The sequence below is a fragment of the Serinus canaria genome, chromosome 14 (genome assembly GCF_022539315.1).
Source record: "Serinus canaria isolate serCan28SL12 chromosome 14, serCan2020, whole genome shotgun sequence".
NCBI classification, from domain to species: Eukaryota; Metazoa; Chordata; class Aves; order Passeriformes; family Fringillidae; genus Serinus; species Serinus canaria.
The window spans coordinates 16,241,173-16,262,329 of NC_066328.1; the positions used below are offsets into that span (position 1 = coordinate 16,241,173).

The 21,157-nt window shown below is 36.4% G+C and overlaps 1 protein-coding gene across 2 annotated transcripts in view; it reads left to right on the plus strand.

Moving 5' to 3' along the window:
* Window positions 1–19,611, plus strand: part of KCTD5 (potassium channel tetramerization domain containing 5) — a 32,058-nt gene extending 12,447 nt beyond the window's left edge. Inside the window, exons 5-6 of one of the 2 annotated variants that reach the window (XM_009091720.4) lie at window positions 6,418–6,543; window positions 13,581–19,611. In XM_009091720.4, coding sequence (XP_009089968.3) covers window positions 6,418–6,543; window positions 13,581–13,610 — 156 coding nt within the window. In that variant the 3' untranslated portion in view covers window positions 13,611–19,611. The other variant, XM_030229563.2, reaches the window with a different exon arrangement.
* The last annotated feature ends 1,546 nt before the right edge of the window (window positions 19,612–21,157 follow it).

Genomic DNA, 21,157 nt, shown 5'->3' on the forward strand with positions numbered 1-21,157 from the left:
ATGTTACCTTAGCTGTATTTTATCAGTAGTTGCAACAAGATGAAGCTCTTTAATACCCAGGCTTTATATATTGCTTTACATAACACCTTCCAGTCTTATATCCATGCTGCCTTCTCCACTTGTCAATGTATGACAGGAAAATAATGGTTACTTTTATAATGCACCAAACTTTGTTTTTCAGAGTAGTTGGCTAAAACTCAGTTATATGGGGAGTTTTCTGTCTTCTTATCAGTAATTCTTAACTTCCATTTAAGTTAAAAAGGGCTTTGCAACTGCCTTAGTAAATTTTACGTTGAAATTAAAGTTATAGCTTGATAGCAACCTGTTCTAGTGGCGAGTAAGCGTTACCTGAATGTTTGAGCTCATCTGTTACTTGTACAATTTGGATAACGGTATGTACTTCAGCTTTACAAAGGTTTCTTTTTGTGTTTTGCTTTGATTGGTTATTTCAGCTTATCAGTATAGGTTCCCAGTACAGCTGTGGCCGGGCTCAGCAGTCAGAGTTTCTGCTGATAGTGTCACGGGAAGTGAAAGGGGAAGAGAGATGCTTCCAGAAATGCTGCAGTGAGGTGTGTCACACCATTCTTTTTGCCCTCACAGTGATATGCTTGGCCTCCTTGCGTTTCTGCTGCTTTCAGATCATTCCACTATTTTTCTGGATGTACAGCACATAGTAGTTTGTGTGTATTTGTGACTGGCTTTTATTTATATTCACGATATTTCATTACACATTATGAATGTCCACATTATAAAAATAATAAAAAAACAACCAAACAAAAATCCATCGGTTATTTAGTTCAAGGTTTTTCTTAGGGAGAGTCCTTACTTCCACAATAACTTCTTTTCCTTAAATTTTCCTCCGAAATTAACAGCCTTTGATCCATACTTGTTAAGTAAGAGGTACAATTCAAATGTAGGGAACCTAAAAATACAACTTTGAGTTCAATGGGTCCAGAAGGGGATATTTCTGGTAAACTAGGAAAATGATTATTTCATCCACCAAAGTTAAGTTATGAGTTTGAACCCTTTATTTCTGGTAACTCAGAACTTAAATCTTTTTTAGGTGGATGAGGGATGTTAAAATTTGAATAAGAAGTAACAGGAGTTTTTATCAGTAAAATATGGAGGAGTGAGGGGAGAACAAAATGGACAGTTTTAAATCTTGTGTCAAGTTGAAAAAACATGCTGGGTGTTTCCTTGGCTTTATTGTTTTGGGGTTTTTTCCATCTTGGGAAATTTTCTTGAAATCCAAATGGAGAATCCTAGCTTCATTCATTCTCTATTTTTCTCATCCTTCCTCTTCCCCTTGTTCTGCTTTTTTGATTGCTGTGTTACTTCCAAATAATTGTGGGGTTGAGAAGGATTTTTTGCTCTCAGTAACATTGGAGGCAGTTTTTGTTTCTTTAAATATCTGTGCTACATTTTGAAGTGTTGTATGTGAATTGATTTGGGAACCTGGTGCTCTGTAGTTTTTTTCATCAACAAAATGCCTGGAGTACTTGTTCTTTTTATTGCAACATATATGGTTATTTAGTCTGAAAGATGAGTATAACATTATGAAGATAATATGATAGTGAAATGGCTTAATAAAAACAAACCTTTGCTTGTGACTTTATATGGACGCATAATCATGCAATACTAGATTTGAAACCCGAACTGTTACCCAGCCTTATAGCAGAATCTGCTTTCAATGTACCTAGCACTGTCTGTTTCTTGCAGTTGTATAGGTAACATTTGGAATGTGAAAGGTGGGTGTTTCATACTTCCAGCAACAGAGAAATAATTGTGGGTTGTTAGTGATGTGTAGGGTACCGGCAGAATGATGTTATTCATGCGTTCATGTCCTGGATAGTTCAAAGTAAAAGACAGCATTGTAAAATGGAAGGTCGGGAGGGCAGTGAAGAAATTAATGCAGGTATAAAATAAAAGAAGAATTATAATAAAAAAAGAAATTGAGCTTTGAAGTTTGACTATTGCATTAAGAGACCTAAAATAAATATTCTTTCAGGTCTGGTGTCAGTCATCAGTGCTGAGTTTTAAGAGCTGATACGTGTGTATCTTCATAACCTTTTGCAAATCCTTTGGGAAGGCAGAACAAATGCATTAGATGTTTAAAAGGCATAGAGTCAATTCTTAGAGTCATACAACTTGATTCTGTAAAAAAAAATAAGTGGAGGATTTTTTTTTGATTCTATTAGCTGATAGTATAATTAAAAATTTTGAAAGGACCTTTTTTCAGGCTTTCTAGTGTACAAGGAGTTAACCACATCTGAAACAGAAACAGTAATATTCAAAGTACAAGAATATTTAAAATAGAATTTGAGAATAATCGTTACAGAATTTACTTGGTTTTGAAAATCAGAGCATCACAAAATAGAGAAGGAAATTACTAGTGGTGAAGTAGGAAAGCTAGTTAATATGAATAACCCCAGTGGTAAGCAGAGGAAGAAGAGGTAGAAGGCAGAGCAAGAAGAAGATTGGGCTGCTGTTTATACAAGCTGGAAACCTGAGATAGCAATACTATTGCTGATTTGTCTGGTAAATATATGATATAGATTTTGAATCAATATTATTAAACCAATGCAGTAAATCTGTATAGCCATGTTACTGAAATGTGTCTGGTTTAGAGACCTGTCTCAGTTCAGTTAGGCATGAGATTAGTTCACTTCAAAAGTAAGGTTCCTTATTATGAGACAGGAAATTCCTTCTTGTGATTTCTTTTCAGGAGAATTGTGATCTCTATTGGCACATCAAGCAATAACTATATTTCTTTTGATTTAATAGAAATAAAAGTAATGTTGCTTTCCATTCTTGCCTTTTTTTAGCTGTAGCTGACAGCCTACTAGTACGATCAACCCTTGTGTCATGCAAGCAGTAATGGATCCTTATCTAATGAATTTTCTGTGATAAGTAACACTGGCATTTTCCTGTGCTCAGTTCTGACACTGTTGGGGCTCACAGGGATGCTTAAATAGGATCACACTGCTTTAGTAAGGAGTGTAATGAAACAAGCCATGGAAGGAATAAACCAATGCAGAAAAATAGATATACGCATGTATACGTATATATGTGTCTATATATATTTAAAAGTATACAAATCTATGGAATTTACCATTTCAACATGTTATTTTGTCCTTCCTTAAGTTCTTGGTAATTTAAGCTACATGAAGCAAATGTGGCTTCAAAACAAAAACAGTTTGTCCTTTCAGAAGTTCTGAGAAACATACAAAGGATAATGTGAAATTCTTTGACCTGTTTTTCATACCTCAGATTACTCTGATGTGTTGTGGCTTCTTTTGGGATGTGGGACAGGGGTGGTAGTGTGGGGACAGACGGACATGACAAGGGTAGTCTTCCAGTTTATCGGCATCCTTCTTGAAGTGTTGTCACCAATATTGGGAACAATGAAGTGATTTTTGGAATAGGAGTGCTAAAACATATTTCTGATCTCAGTTCCTGACAGTTAGAACAGTTATTAGTTATTAGAACAGTTCAGTTCCAATCTGCAGTCATTTTCCATTGTTTCTTTTTCTGCCATCAGCCTTGTTGTTGATCATTTCAGAAAGCTACAACGACATTTCTAGCATACAGTTGCTACTGTGCAAATGCTACATTTTTGACTGTACACATATCAAACTGCTTATGAGAGTATTGTGAGTTGGAGTTTTGAGGAACTTGGGTCTCATTCTGCAAAAGTGACTTTATCAACTGTTCAGTAGTGACAAAACATCATTAGATGTTTTGCAGTCAGCTAAATTGATAGTCCTATCCAACTGGCTAAAAATGTTCAATCTGCCATGTCTCCTAAAAAGACTTGCGTGCAATAGGTTGATTTACGTCATCGGATTATGAAGCATTTGTTAGTAGCTGTCAACTGAAGACCTGTAAACTTGGCTGAAACAGGATTGATGTTTGGGTCTTGTATGGTATCTACTTTCAGAGAGGTCATTTGTTTCTTTAGAGTGTCAATAAGTAAAGAAGTATTTTTCCTTCTGGTAGTTAACGTAGCTTACCTGATAATGAGTCATTGCCATTTTCCAAGAAGAAGAGTCAACTGTTATTGTTTACAGTTACATAATTTTATGTACAATTTCAGTTACATACAATATTTATTAAATTGTATGCTTGAATTCTTCAAACTTCAGAGAAGGTGAATTTTGAGTGGCTTTATTTAAATGTGTATGCAAACTTTCTGGATGTTTTCTAGCCTTTAAGTGGGGTAAAAATGTTGTTTAATGGCCTACCTGCTACCTTAATAATTGAAGCAGTTACTGTATTTGTACGAAATTGTTTATAATTGCTATATGATGTATATTGTAAACTTTGTACCACTTTGTTGGGTTTAAAGCTACTTAATTATTGCTATTATTTTCTGAAAATCTCTGCATATTTTTTGTTGATAGGAAAGACAATCAACAAATCATCTTAATATACAAAGTAAATTTGAGTTGATTTTCCAGCTTTTCAGTAGACTTTTTAGTCCATCTTGTGCAACTATGAAACTAGTTACTCTGTGGGTTTCATGATTCTATGTTGCACAAATATGGTATGGTGCAGACTGCAGAGTATTCATTGTGAAAGATTAGCTGATTTAATGTCTCAAGGTAAATGATGTCTTTATATCCATCGGTGCTTCTAGGAAACGTGGGTGTTTGTAACTTCCTTACACAGTTTTGGTTGAAAAAATGTCTTTAACAATAATTTTTGCCTGTGTTCATTACTGTTTATATATGTATTTTGCAGAACTAGAGTGATGTTAGAAGAGGAGGAGGCAGGGAAGGTTTCTGGTGATCACATTCAGTGTAGTTGAAGTATGTAATTTGAGAGTGATGAATTTTGATGGGCAGTGCTGCTCATGGAAGGCTGAACCTTGTATGCTGTAATATCATCAGGCTCCAAAAATTTTTGACAGTGCCTAGGCCTGACGTCAAGTCGATTCATTATGTAGACACACTGCCTGCTGTTCTTTGTGGACATTGGCTCTGTCCATCTGTGAAAGTGCTTTCTTGGCTGTCTTACTGCAGTGCAGGAACATCTGAACAGCCCTCTCCTCTCCTTAGAAAGTACAGTGAGGCTTTTTTTTTTTTCTGACAGTGCTATATGGAAGCTGCTTTTTACTTTAGTCTAACTTCAGTTTTTGTTGGGGGAATAATTTTATCCCTTAAGTGCACACTCTGGATCGGGACTTCATCTTGACTTCATCTTTCTTGCTTTAGCAAATCTTTTACTCTCTTTGGTGTTCTGCTAGATTAATGGTAGTACACTATTTGTCTTTACAGAGGTAACTACAGTGTTTTAAGTGCCGTTACCCTAGAAAAATAAGTTAGGCCTTTTCTATGTGGCCATTTTTAGAGCACTTAAATGGTACAGTAGAAATTGGGGAATAGGGTAGTCTTGTTGTATATGTGTGATGATTTGGTAGATAGATTAAATATAGTTTGGGTAATGACAAATTGACACAGTGTATCTGTGCAACAGTTTTATTTTTAGGACTTTGATATGTGTCAGTAGATCTGACATTATGTTGTAGATCACACATTATCTTGTTGTGCTTTTGAAATAAAACTTTAAAATAAATGAACCAGCTACATCTGAATTGAATCTGGCTTGGAAAGGCAGGCAAGCATGTAAAGCTTCTAGCATATTAGGTAAGTGTATTGTGTGTAAGGTAAGACAATTTCTGCCATTTGATAAACATGCTGCATAAGAAGTAGTAGTGATGTTGAGTATATTTTTCTTTCTCAGTAAATTGTCATTTATCATTCAATGCAGAGACTGTAGAAACTTGTAAATATGTCACATTTCATTATACATGGCTTCTGCTTGTAGCACTTCTTTAATTAACTTCCTTGTAGCAGTACGTATGAATTTCAGATGTTAATCTTGATGTCCCACCATACCGTGTCTTGTTGTTTTCCAATCAGATGCAAATATTGTGTTTGTTCATTCAAAATATGTTTTAATAGAAGTACCATTATTCTGTGAGTACTGATGGGTATCCCTTCAGGCTAAAGAGGTTCCTGCATGCAGCCATTTACATGTTAAATCATGCCACGTTAAGATACCACACATAAACTTTAAAAATTAACTTTGGAGGATAGGAACCTTTCTAGTAAATAACAGAAACAGGGAACAGGCTACTTCCTCACTGGCCTGTCTCCACAGTCTTTTCTTTCACAGTGAATCATTAATTCTGTAACTGTTAAAAAAAAAAACCTGTGTGTATGTTATCATCAGAGTGTGTATTGTCAATGTATTTGTCAGCATCAAAATGTATTTGCATTGAAGTGGAGAATCATGCTTCAGGCACAGCCTACAGTCTGAAGAGTGAGGAATGTTTGTACTAATCATGAGACTTCATGGAATTTGTTTTATGTGGAGATACAATTGACTTTTTTTTAAAATTTCATCTTTCAGCTGGTCAGTATTGGTTCTTCCTATAACTATGGCAATGAAGATCAGGCTGAATTTCTGTGTGTTGTCTCTAAGGAATTGCATAACACTCCTTATGGCACAACCAGTGAACCCAGTGAAAAAGCAAAGGTGAGTTACTAGGCATTGGACTAAATAAATGGTGTTGAATTGGGTGGGCTTCACAAGTGATAGATATACCTCTGTTCTAGACTATTATTTCGCTGTCCTTTTTTCCCCCTTTGTTCAGGACTAATAATGATTCCCTGTCCATTGTATGAGGGACTGTAAGTCGTACAATCAGCATGCATTTGTTACGCATGCCCAAATTATTTAAGTACAATACTCTGTACTTTTTCATTTCTTCAGTACCTGTTTTTTTTCAGGTATTGGCAAATACTTGCTCTTTACACCTGAGAAGCTAAGTTTGGTTTATTATTCAACATATAACACTGGTTCAGTTTGCTTGCTTGACTTCTGCTGAGAATGGAACTTGAAAGATGCTATCTCTGTAAAACAGTCATGTGCAATATGTTATAAAATGAGGGCACTTATTAATGTTTTTAGGGTTCTACCATGTTTAATTTCTGTAACCAACTTTATAAAAAGATTGTAACGGGCACAGTATCTTAGCGTTTCACTCAGTTGTACTTCAGAATTTGTACAAAGGAAGATGTAAAACCAGAGCTGACTAACTATAAGGCAGAGGAGTTCTGTAAGTGTATTCAGTGTCATGAATGGTGAACAGCTTTTATCCTTGTATTGCTGCTTTGTCTGAGGAGATGACCACAGACAAACTGGATACACCTGTAGCTGTCTTAAAAGCTTTTGTTTTCCCTTATGTAGATGGAAAACAATTGGTAAATCATCAAAGCTCGCTTTTTCAAAAATCACCTTCAAAGAAATTGATTTTGAAATAATGCTAAAAATGGGTCTGAGTCTTGGTACTGAGGCCTTAAATAGATAAAACTTCATTAATGCTTTCTGTGCTTTGTAGCATGCTTATGCAGCTACACATATGAAATAATTTTGTAATTTGAACTATAGAAATACTCTAAGCTGTATGTTGGATTCCTAGTGAAATTAGTAATTTATATTCTTCCCCGTAGAGATAAAACTTCCAAAGAGTTGTAAAGGATTAATGCAGTTACGGGTAAACAGTGAAACTGGGTAAGCCATGTCCTACTCTTTGAAAACCCTAGTTAAGATCTGTTTTTGCCAGGATGCTTGAGGAAGGCTTTGAAAGTTGACATGTTAGAGATGTGTGGTAATCATTTAGGGCCTAGATATCTACCTGAAATAAAATGTGGAAATCTAGAGCCTAATACAGATCTTCATAAGAAATGGTAGTGCATCTTCAGGTAATTCTAGAAGTTGCCAGAATTATGTTGCATCCTTAATGTAATAGGAAATAGGGGTCAAAAATAAGTGTTAAAGACAAAAACCAAAAGCTAATTGAGACTGCATTATGACTGTGTAAATGGAGTAGCGCTAAGAGAGGCTGTCTTAGACACGTCTTCATTAGTGTGCTGCTTGGGCATTGTTTCAGAGAAGAGAGCAGAGCATCACTTGACCACTGTGATGAATAGAAATTATTGTTAATTTTGGTTGGAGGTTCCCTCCTTTTGTCCTGGAAGTGTTAAGCTGTTCCTAGCAATTAATAGGCAATACTTGAAGAATAATTCTATTATATATTAAGTTTCTAAAAGATCATATTTTTGTATATAGGTATATGTTGTGACTGGGAAAAAAAGGAAAAATAATTTATTTTTTTCTTGAGAGGTTTCCGACAGCTGTGTTCAGGAGTCTTGACTTTGGGAGATGTTGTCTCCATAGTTCCCTCTTAGCAAGCATTATCCTCTAGCCTCGGTAGTGTCTCATTGGTCTTCATGAAGTTCATATGATTGAAATCCACCTTTATATACAGAATAATATGTTAATGTACTGGGACTGACTTACAAGAAACTCCTCCTGTTACTTTTACAGCAGATTGAGTTAGAGGAAAAAAAAAAAACCAAAAAAACCACAAACTGCCAATATGGGAGAAAGTATCTTCTGATAGCCATCTAACCATGCTTCACCTTCATTCCTTCTTAGGTACTTTTTTCATGTGTTTTCTTTTTTTAGTTAACAGCATAATAAGTTAGTAGACGACTTCTGTGTAACCTTCTAATACACCTAAACAAAGGAAATTCATCTTAAATGGTTCCACTGGCTTTTACTGGTAGCCATGGCAAAACGAAAATATAACCTGTATTCCCAAAAGGAGTATTCTCTTTCAAACCACTTTATGGACCTGACTGTTGGCTTCTATCTGCCGATTTCAGGTTATTTGGGAGAGGAAATTGTAATGAAATCTGTTACATTCCTTCTTGAAAAGGTCAGCTGTCATACTTTTTTATACAAAGAGTGGAGGTCCCAGGGCAAAGGAAATAAATGTCATTGCCACATGCTTCAGGTGTAAGTGGAATGTACTTTTTTGCAGCTCTGACTCACTTGCAATCTCTTCTTTTCCCTTCCTTCTTTTATACCTGCTGCATGCTGCATGACACTCAGAGTGAGGATGAAGAAACGGATTACGATATGAATGACTCAGATTAAGTGTAAATGTCATGGTGAGCACTAGCTGCCCTAGGATTTTAGCCAGATTCTTTTCTGCCCCATCCAATTCCCACCCCCACTAGTGCTGTCCTTCAGCTAGTCCTGGTGGTGTGTGTGTGTTTGTGATTATAGTTGTGGCATGGTTGGCAAAGGTAGAATTTGTGTTCTGATATTGCTTCTTTGACAGAATAATTAGTGTTGCTTTTATAAACTGTATTGTGAGTAGAACCTTTAAAGCTTTGCTGAGAAGGAAAGTTCTTCATGTAGATTCTAGGGCCAGAATTGCTTTTCTTCATTCATTCATTCATTCATTCATTCATTCATTCATTCATTCATTCATTCATTCATTCATTCATTCATTCATTCATTCATTCATTCATTCATTTCTTTCTTATTTTATGTGCACCATCTTTTCTGTCAGATAGGTTTTTGACATGAGGAGGCATGTGATGCAAACTTACTGTATACATTGTCAGGATATGTCTGATTTGGCAATAATTTAACAAACTTCATTGAAGTGCAGCATAGTCCAAAGGTGGTTTTAACTGATAATTTTGAAACGAAAGATTTTCTTAGTAAAGATGTGTCAAATATAAGTAAATAGTGTGATCTTGGTGCTGCAGTGGTGTTTATCACAGGAAACAACTCTGGGGAGGGATCCTTTCTGCTGTAGTTTGACATCTGATGGAAGATCAAGTTACATTAAAGGTTACAAGTGGAAGAGCACTTTTAAAAAAAAGCTGCATCAGAAAAAAACAACTTAGGCACTTTTCCTAATGTGTCTTTAAGTACTGCTCATATTTATTCCACTCTCTAGTTTCTAGAAGATAACATACCATTGAATGTTCAGTGGTTTGGTGTGGGTGGTCATTTGAGCCCGTATAAAATGAAGATATTTACCATCACCTGAGATTAAACTTAGGCTTCTTGCCTATACACCTGAACTTTTTGGCTGTAAAGCAGCCTTAACATTTATCTCTGAAGTTTGGATAATGCTGTCAGACACATGGCATGATTTTTGAGGTTGTGTTGTGCAAGGCCAGATTCATCACTTAATGATTCTTGTGGGTCCTCCCTTCCAGCTATTATTTTCTGAAATGATGCTAACAGAAGCTGCTGCTTTTGCCAGGTCTTCAGGAATGGCTGAAAGGAATTGATCAAATCTGAAGCTTTATTGAAACAAAGTTAACTGGCACTTTGCTGGAATTGAATGTAATATTCTTAAGCTGCCTGAGAGGCAAAAGTCCTTAAAACACATTTCTAGCAGCAGCAGCCCTATTTTGAGTGGGAAGAAATAGTTTTCTTGTTCTGTTGCCTAAGAAACAATCACACTCAGTCCCCTAGAATATGAGAGTTCATTCAGTATCCTTTAGAATTTTTAAGCCAGCTTTAGATCTGGTGCACCTATAGGGAAAATAAAACAGAAATGTGAAAATAAGAAAAATCCTCTATACAGCAGATCTGTACTAGAATTGGTACAATCCCCAGTATCAGTACAGACTGGGTGATAGATGGATTTAATGCAGCATTGCAGAAGACTTGGGCATACTGGTGAGTGAAAACCTGAATTTGAGCCAGCAATACTTGAAGACTAGAAAGCCAGTTGTCCAAGACTGCAGCAAAAGATGCATGGCCAGCAGGTCAAGGGAAGTGATTCTCCCCCTCAACTCTATTCTCATTAAATCCCACCTGGAATGCTGCATCCAGCTCTGGGATTCCCAGTACAAGACCTGTGAGATTGGGTCCAGAGGAAAGACATGAAAATGGCCTGCAGGCTAGAACACCTCTCCTGTGAAGACAGGCTGAGACAGTTGGGATTGTTAGGCCTGGAGAAGAGAGCCCCTGGAGAACACAGCCAATGTTACTGCATTTCCAATGCTTAAAAAGCCTCATGAGAAAGATGAAAAAAGACTTACTACTGGGGCTCATGGTGACAGGACAAGGGATGAGTTTTTAAACTGAAAGAGGCTAGCTTTAGATTGGATATAATGATGAGCATATTCTTTACCATTAAGGTGGTGAGACACCTGGCACAGGTTGTCCAGAGAAGCCATGGTTGCTCCATCACTGGAAGTGTCCAAGGCCATGTTGGAGAGGGCTTGGAGCAGCCTGGGACAGTGGAAGGTGTCCTTGCCCATGGCAGGGGTTTGAATGAGATGATCTATAGGATCCCTTCCACCCAAACCCACTCTTGTGATTCTATGATTTCCCTTTCAGTTGAGGTGAAGGTTACAAAAGAAGCATCAAGAAAAGTGTGTTAAAATATTGCCTGATGGAATAGCATTTTCTGCTTTATGTTGGGATTACTGGGTCAGTAAAGTGCACAAAGTTCAGTGTCCAGATCTGGGTCAGCTTTATTTTACTTCATGTGTTCCTGATGCTACAGAAAATAGTTCTAAGGCTATTAATCTTGCAAGTAATCTTTCAGGAATGAATAAACTCAAATACTTCATATTAAATCGGAAATATTAGCAAAATTAATAGATCCAGTATTATTTTCTAGTTGCACAGGTACTTGTTTCAGCCATCTTTTTGTCTCTTTTGGATATGGTTTCACTTACTGACTCCATTTGCTGCATCAGACTGTTACCCCCTATTGTGGGCGTCTACTCCAGCACTTTCTTCTGACCGACAGCAAATACTTGGGGAAGGAGTTTAAGTATTAAACATTTATGATATCTGCTCCTGATATATTTCCCCACCTGCCAGTAAAACTCAGTCTGTCAATTTTGTCTTCAAGCCTTCATCCAGGTCATTTTATGGAACCTACAATGACACTGTAATACCGTGAGTTGGTATCAGTGGCACTATCTTCTGTAAGTTTATCTAGTCCCTTTGGTATGTATTACACAAGGAGTTGCTGAGTAATTTACAGAGCCTGGTTCTTCCCCACAGAATTAACTTATCTCTTTCCTACAGTTTCATATGAATCCTTTTTGCTTAGTACACAGTCATGTGTAACATTCATGAATTACCCTCATGAAATAAGAGATGTTTGCTTCTAAAATGTACCTTAAAGCATGACATAACCAGTGGAAAATGTCTTTCTGTACTTTGGAAATTTTTCAAAGTAGTTGCGCTGACATCCGGCCTCATAGCTTCAAAACAATAATGCTGAATTTGAAATGAAAAAGAACTTTGTCTGCACAAAGCTAGATCCAGGTGTAGGAGGAAGTACAGTGAGCAAGTGATAGAGTAGATTTTTAGTTTTTTGAGGTAACACCACACTGCCTCTCAACCGTTCCTGAGCTACACAAATGGTAATAGGTGTTTCATGAACTCCAGCCTTTAAAAAATCCCATGGAGCTGGGCAAAGCAGGTGAGACTTTGCTTGACTTCAGTCACTGTGAAAGACATAATGGCCAGTTTAACAATATTAAAAGGAAACCAAATATCTCAGATTTTGAAATTTAAAACCATACTTGAAACTTCTCTGTGAATCAACTGCCAGCCTTTACCCTACAAGCACAGAAACTGAAGTGTGTGCTGGCAGATTCTGTGGGCTGAAATGTGCTACTGAGTGTTTGTTGTAATATCAGGCTACACAAAGATCGTAATAGAAGGAAAATCCATCTTGAGGGAAGCTCTGCTGTTGTCCAGGGATTGTGCCTTTGCTTTCTTTCAGCTTTTGAAATAGAGCCCTTCCCAATACTAAGAAAATTATCAAAAAGCAAAAGAAAATGAAGTATCATAAGACTTTTACTTAGAGATTAACATTCTTAAGTACTTATGCTCAGTACATTTGAAGCTTTGCTTAATGCATTGTTTGCCTTTTGTCATGATTGGTTCTACAGCCTGCTGACACAGTTCTAGAGTACTATTCCGCCCAACAGTTCACCTCAGTATTGCTGGTTGTAATTCAGTTTAGAGCAGCAACATTAGAATATAGTTGCTTGAACAGTCAGTCCTAAGACTTGGATCCTTTCCTCTCTGGAGGAGGCAAAGTAAACTGAAACAGAAAAGGACAAAAAATAGTAAAACTGGAAGTAAAATGGATATTGTTGATTTAATTCTTGCCAGCTTGTACTTGGCCTTTAAAAACTTCTGGTGTCAATGCACCCAGTGTGACATTTTTGCACATTTTGATTTGCTAGTTCATGGTTTCAGTATTAATTTATGGAACACAGTTTGCATCTGAAACTTCAAAAAGTTAAGGACGTTTTTCTGGAACAGGAAAAATTAAGATTAAATTCAGTTCCTAGTAAAGTACCCTGGTTAATTTACCACATAAGACTTCAGGATCTTCTGAACTAGGTTGAGGTGCAATGGCTTACTTTTTGCAATTGCCAACTCTTAAGTCTTAATAATGTATTAATGATTTATTTTAATAATACTCAATTCCTAGCAGTGTTTTACACCTGTTCTAATAGTATTTGATACTAGACATAGTATGTATCAATCTGTCTTTTTTCAGCTTTAAAGCACGGATCCCAGGAATTTCCTCGAACCAGGTCCCTGACACATTACCAGTTATTTAAAGCCGTTATTATGTTGCTCTTTGATCTCCATGCTTTAGGAATGACATTGAGCTAATTTTAATTTATAGAATTTTTATTGGTCTATTTCAGATTTTGCAAGAGCGAGGTTCCAGGATGTGAAGACAGTATTGAACGGTGACAATTTTTTTTCTTTTATTCGAAGATGCAGTGAATTGTCACACTGAAGAGGCTTGGCTGCAAAAGAAAAAATCTGATTTAGACAATTTTCTGTTGATCTGGGTTCAACCATATTTGCCTATAAGCTGGTGTCAACTTCTGGAAGCATTGCAAGATTACATAATGGGAATAGATGGTGTGGGAGTGTGTGTTAAGTTTTGGTTTTAGTGCATGGTTGTGCTTTCTTGTTGGCTTATTGACACTGGTCATTTGAAAAGAAATGACCATGCACTCATATTTTCCTTGGAGACATGTAGCACTTAATGTCCGGTGCTGGATGACCCAATGTTGATCAGTTTGGAGACCTTTTCCTACTAATCATTGTAAACCTTAAAAGGACAATGTAATTGGTGCTACACACACACACACACACACACACACACACACACACACACACACACACACACACACACTTAAACACACATGCACACACACACAAATGTTACAGCCCAGAAATGCAAGTATTTGGGCATACGTTGTTTCAGAATCAATGTCAGCCCCAGTTGACTGTATTATACTGCACATTCCTTATGGTTCTGTGACATAATCTATTATGTAATAACAGCCTAGGAGATCAACTGAAACTAGCATGTGTAAAAGTTACACAACAGAGAAAAGGTTTCTCTGAAGGGTGTATATATTGACTGGATGTATAGCTTCTTTTAATACCCAAAGGGAAGACTAAACTCAGAGAAAGTGGCCTTCCTCTGAGTTATTCTTGATGTTCCCTCTGTTAAAACAGTCTCATGCAAAAGTTACGCTCCAGTCCTGGTGACATGCTTGAAAGTGGAATCAAAATTCACTTAAAACGACCAACTGAACATTCTGTTTCTTTGGAGGTGTTTGTACTCATATGTGTGTTTCTGCTTCTATAAAATGCCTATAAGCATTGAACTGTGGAGTAGGATAGAGATTTTTCTAGACCTGAAGGTTTTACAGAAATACAGCTGGCTAGTCCTAGGTCCCTGTCTCTATGACTTGGATTAAAATCAACCTTAGTATGAACATAAACTCATCCAGTTGAAAAACCTGATTACTTTGGATATTCAGGATCCCTGTAATCAACCTTTCTCTTTCTATACAGTTTCAGCTATGCAGTTTTAAGAACAGTGTCTGAACAGAATGTGGTGCAGTTTTGTTAGTTTGTCCTTGATGAAGGCTAATACACAAGACACACACTATGCTTTGAGAAAAATCTTCAGCACATCTTTAAGACACTTAACGAAAAAGAAAGTATAAAACTTGACTTCATTGACTCATGGAACCAGTGGAAGGGAGTTCAAAAAGCTACAAGAATGGTTTTAAATTCTAAAGACATTACAGTTTTCTTTCTTAGTAATTTCAGAATTTATGCACATACTGTATTTCAAACACCCAGGGTCTACTTTTTTTTAATTATTATTTTATTTTTTAAAGGACTTAGACATTGATAAAAGTTTGGCAAAACAATTTGTAAGAAACATTTCTACTAAACAGATTAAGCAATGGGCTAAATGTTTTGTCCGTGTGCCTAATGCTTGAAAGGATTTGTAATGCATTTTGTGACCTGGATGTGGTCTGCGCGGGAAGCTGCTGGCCCCTCCACAACACATACAATTTTTGTCTTTTTTTAAGAAGTTAAAACTGAATTTAATTTACTAAAACTGTAATTGTGTAGGGGGAAATGTTTATACTTTTATACTTTTTTAGGTACCCATATTTTATCAGCTTAAATTGAGCACAGAGATGTCCCCTAAATAGTGATGGATTATCTTGTGTATCTGAAAATAAGCATAACAATTGTCTGTGTTAACTGCATATTAAAACATTTCCTCTGCTGCAGTAGTCACTGTGTTTTTAAGCAGTATGACTCCACCAAAATCTCTGAACTGCCCGGCTCATTGCAGCCAATTGCAGCCAACCAGGTTACTTGTTGTTTTCTTGATGTGCTTTACAGAGTAATTCAGCATTGATCTAAGTGGATTTTAATGCCTAAAATACCAGTTTTACAGTGATCTTCTGAATCAGCATTTCTGTTGCCTCTCTTATTAAACCTAAAAAGGACAGACTATTTAATAAAGTGAAATTTTCCTGAATGACATCAGCAAAGCATGGGTAACAAACTGAGCAAACTGAACAAATTTAGAGTATGTAAAAGAGTGGTTTTTTCTAAGTATGGGGGTTTTTCTCTGCTGGAATATTTTCAGGTTTAAAACCTGCTTCTATGCTGAGATTACCTGCAGTTTAGTTTACCTTGTATCCCTGCCATAGCTAATTTTAGGGAAAAGAGTGTTTAGTAATTTTTTGCACTTTGTTTCCAATATCTCACAAAGATTTTAAGAAGGAAGGAAAAGAAAGAACTTTAGTAGGCAGGTACCTTGAAAATTATTTTAAATACACTGTCGTTTGAGGCCACCTGAACTAACTACTTTCCTGTTCTTGCTATTGCCATTTTTGCTTTAATTTTTGTGATCGTGCAAGGCTTTCAGATACATGGAAGTGCTCTCTTCAGCTTTTTTCAAGGCATTAAGAATTTATCCCTAAATAAATTTTGTTTCTTTTTGTTTGGCTCTTGCAGTTTCGAATAAAGTAATGCAAGGTAATTACATTAGAGTCCAATCTCCGTGACCAGGCTTGGCAAACATTGCTTCATCTGTTAAGCTCTTGCAAGGAGGAAGCAATGTACCTGTAGAGTTAAAACTGGATTCCTTTGTTCTTTTTCTGCCGTTTGGAGAGTACCTACCTGAGAATTGCCTGTGACTGTGCAGAGCTGAGGGGTTCACTCTCAGACTGGAACTGCAAAACTGTACTGCAAACCGCTTGAACTTAACTCTGGACATACACAGCTCCTCTATTGTTTAATCGGAACAGTACTCCAGCTTAGAACTTCAGGTCCTGAGCTTGATAAGATCATAGCAGAAGGAATAAAACAGGAAGGGAGAGAGATGAAATTCCTTAGAGACATTTACATGACAAACTTCTTGCAAAACTTGTTTAAAAACAGAAGTTCAAATTTGCTATACCAATTTCTTGCTTTGAGTTAGGAGACAGCATATTGTTGGCCTTAGGTTTTCTCAGAGGTTTTTAGGTTTTTTCCTTTATTGGAGATGCCATTTTTATATTACATGCTTTTGACCTCTTCACGTGGCAGGTGAATCAGAATTTGTCGGCAATGAACAAGTAATACTGAGGCCTCAAAGACATAATGTCACAAGGTCCATAATAACTATCCAAACATATACTGACTCACCAGCTCCCAGCCCAAAGGTTACCTGTGATTTTGTCCTACTTACTGTGGGATTTCCATGGATTACAGTTAATTGCATGTTTTTAATTCCAAAGTAATTTAATTGTTTGTCAAAGACTTGATTGAATTTAGAAGCTTTTTTTGAATCTTTCCTAAAGTTTCCGTCGATACATTCATGTACTCATAAAAGTTGGAAAATGTACTGTTTTTTTTTTCAAACTCAGCTCTCTTGTAATGATAAAAGTTCCTTTCATCCTGCATTGTAGCATTAGGAGAAGATAATTCTTAAAAAATGAAGCTCAGTGAATCCATCTGACTTTTTTGTTTTGAGATGTTCTTTAGACACTAGCTGTGTAGCTGCATTTCTAGCAATTTGAATGCACAGTCATAATTGATTAGAAACAGGACTATTTCCTGCAGATTCAAAAATTGAATCAATCTCCTTTTTTTCTCAGGGAGGGGTATTTTTGCGAGTTTTTTCAGGAGAAAAATGAAAACTGGGAGATTAAACAAAAGATGACTTGGTTGCAGGCATGCAACCAAGGGAACAAGTCTGCTGAGTAGGGTGATAGTATTATCAGAAATGTGCTTTTCATAACAGAACGCTATTCTGTGAACGTCTGTTGAAGTTGTTGAGAGTTGTCAGTCTCTGTTTAAGCTGTATAGAGCTCCCACCAGCAAATTAACACACATTAGTTACAAATTTTTATTAATATTACAAAAACGAACTTGGAGTGCAAAAACACAATAGTATCTGGTTCAGTGGAATTAAATAGAATCCGGATTATAATTACCCAGGTATACTGGAATGTATTCTTTGGGAAGTATTGGGAGAAGAGTGAAGTTCTCCTGGGCTTTTTGAGGAAGGTGGAAGTCAAATGGAAACCTGAAGTCTGGGGTTTTGTTCCCTTAAGATGTGATAGAATGAGAAAGTGCCATTCTCCTATTTTTATTCTCTTTCTCACCACATCAAAAGTTTCAAGTTCTTCAAATTAACTTTTTCAGTCATTGAAGTGGTCATTGAAGTGTCTTTTCTAACACAACAGTTTTGAAATACTTAAGCCTAAGGATGATGCCTATTACTTTGTTGTAATTTAGACTGCAGCTGTCTCCAGTTTTGAGGACAATCTTGGGATCTTACATGGGGCTTTGTGTAGAATTATTGATTCTTTAAATAGTATGAATATTCAGTTTAAAAAAAGAACTGGAAGACTCTCTGAACTCAGTGTCATGCAAGTTTTCTTTTGTTTCACAAAAATCAGGAGCTGTCTTTAAAGGCTTCTTAATGAACAGAGGCTTTAAAGGGCTAAATAGATCTTATTGTCCAGTTTGCCTAAATGACTGTCAGAAGGAACTCTCCATTTTCAGAGCAGAAATGCTAAGGGCTAAAATGCTTTCCAGGGCTAATTTGAGGTTCCAGAGACATACAATATCTAGAAAACAAATAGTCCGTTTTCCTTTCAACTCATGGATGCTAAAATAATTTTTACAAATGTCTGAAACAATTGCAGATGTAAGTGTTCCTATATGGCTTGGATTTTCAGTATCCAGATTGGATAAGGCCACACTAGGGAAGGCAGTACACCTACCCTCCACTATATCATTACCTTGGCTGAAGTCTAACAACTTTTATGAACAGCACTGGCAATAGAGAAGCTTTGAGGAAGATTCTACCCCAGGAAACTGTCACAGAATATTTCTTTGCAACTTTACTTTAGTAATGTCTACCAAGACATATACTTTTCAGAAGTTCAGTGAGTAGATACTGCTGCCAGTATAGCTTTCTGGAGGCATCAGAGGGTTCTCTTCAGGATGTTGTGTCTTAATAAGTACTATAATGAGAGAAACTTTTTTAAAAGGTATTTTGCTACTTTTGGGGTGAGTAGAAGGGGAAGAGGTTCTGTGACAGTGCTCTCCTTGCCTTAGAAAGCTGAGCCTACATTTTGACCTAAGAGCTGTTGTCATTTTGAGGCCACATCATCTGAAATGAGTAAAGAGTAAGAGTAAATGTATTTATTATGTACATGATTCTTGCTACTTTTGAAGATTTTCCAAAAGCTTATGCACAACTTAACTCACATTACCTTGGCTCATGTATACTTGCTAGAATGAAGGAATGTTACCAGCCTCTCCACTGGAACTGAAACAAGATCACCAAACAGAAGGAGTATCAAATGGCAGCTTTTTCCACCTGCTTCTGCCCTTATCCTTACCTCAATTTAGCTATGAGAAATCAACTCCTATGCACTCTTTAGGATCACCTACCCAATTCAAAAAATGTTCTTTTTTTTTTAAGCTTTTCCTCCAAATCACTGGTCTCAAAATTAGTTGGGCATCAGCTGTTTGTCCTTATACCCAAGTGGCCATACTTGCAACTTGTTATTTCCTGGATAGTGGATTAGCAATAACACTTTAGTTTGTGCCAATTCATTATATCTGAAGTGTTCTTACTGCAGCAAAATTTGAGTTATCATTTGTTTTTAAAACGTTTGCATTAACCAAAACTCATAGCACAGACACAGACAAGAAACCAAATTCAGGGAAATTTCCCTGGAAAAATATCTGCTAGGGCTTCCCAAATAATTTGAAGATGGTTACAGTTAACCATCACTTTCAAAACAAACAAATGAAATGTGTATGGGTATTTTTTTAACTTCCTTTTCATAACACTAGTGTATTGTAAACTGCATGGAATAAACCTGGTTTTTCCCTTTTAAAGTGTGATGTCTTACATCTGTCTTTTCTAAATGCACTAATTGATATTAATTGTGTCATATCCTGTGAGAATTCCTAGTTTAGCACTTCAGATGTAAAATGCATTACATATTTGTGCAGTGATTCAAAGCATTAATGCTTTCTCCTTTGTAAAGGAGAAGTATCCTTTACTGCTGCCCCAAAAACTTTGTCATGAAAAAGTTTGGTCTATTCAGATATATATCAGTTGGGAAATTATTTTACTTTGCAGTTGCTGTGATGTGCTGATTATTGTAGGAGGAAATAGTTGCTCTTTTATGGATATATAATCACATGAAACAGTTTTAAGTAATCACTTTGCTTGCCTTTTCTTTTCCACAACTCAAAAACCACCCTGCCTGACATCAAAGATTCTAGAATCCACTACTTTGCTTTTTAATCTTAAGTGCTTCCTTTGTTTGAAAAACTAAGCTAATGGAAATTGATTATTTGTAATAAGACAAACATATAATAAGTTTCAAGGATAAAAATGGCTGAAGGAAGTAAATTATTTAAGTACAAAGTACAGGTTGTTGAAATTATCCAGGAAATTTGACAGCTGTGTCCTCTAACACTATAGAAAAGTTTATGATTGAGTATTAGTATTGAGAAGACCACTGGACAGCTCTTATTTTCCAAACTGCTAGTAAGAATTTGAGAAGCTAAGACCCATGATTTTTAAATTCCTACAGGCTCTATAGTTATATATGAAGTGAATTTCATCTTAACAGTTTAGTTGGTTTAAAGTGCAAAGCACATTCTATTATTTCCTTGTATATCCAGCAACATCAGTAAAATTGCTATTTTACTAAACTAATTTGCTGCATTTAGTTGCATTTGAATTTTACTAAAATAAGTGCTAAGAACAAACACTGCTGTAGTAATCAAGTACAGCAATTACAGTAATTAAGTAATCAGTGTGTGCATCTGTATTTTCATCAGACTGTCCTACTAAAAGTATTGATATTTTAGAGTCAGCCTGCATGATTTTCAACCCAAATCCCTATTCTACATATCTGTTGCTGCAAGTGTTTTCACCATTTAGGAAAAATGAGAGCACAAAAGGGACAAGTGTCTACCCTGAACTAGAAGCCAAGTTATAAAGGGAACATAAACGACTAAGTCCTTAGCAACCTGTTTGGATATTTTATAACATCTAGGGTTCATTTGGCACTAATTTTCCTTTCAGTGGGAAGTTTAACTTCAGAAAGATGAAAATGATCCTGCAATTTCACCTTTTAGGGTGCTGTCCATCTTTCAGTGTGCTGAAATCTTGCCTGGTAGTCATATACACATAGCCCATATGTATGTGCCGTTCTCAGAGACTGTAATGTCTGCAGTTTCATGAGAGAGATCCGGTAAGCCAGGTGTTAACAGTTTCCACTGCTTATCCTAATGCCACTGGAATTGTATGGAAAGTTACACAGGGCAGTATGTGTTTATCCTGGTCTACGGTGGGCATTTGCTACTGGTGGAAGGTTTCTTAGGCAGGGTGATCTTCAGCATATATTTTGATTAGGGCTGATTGGAA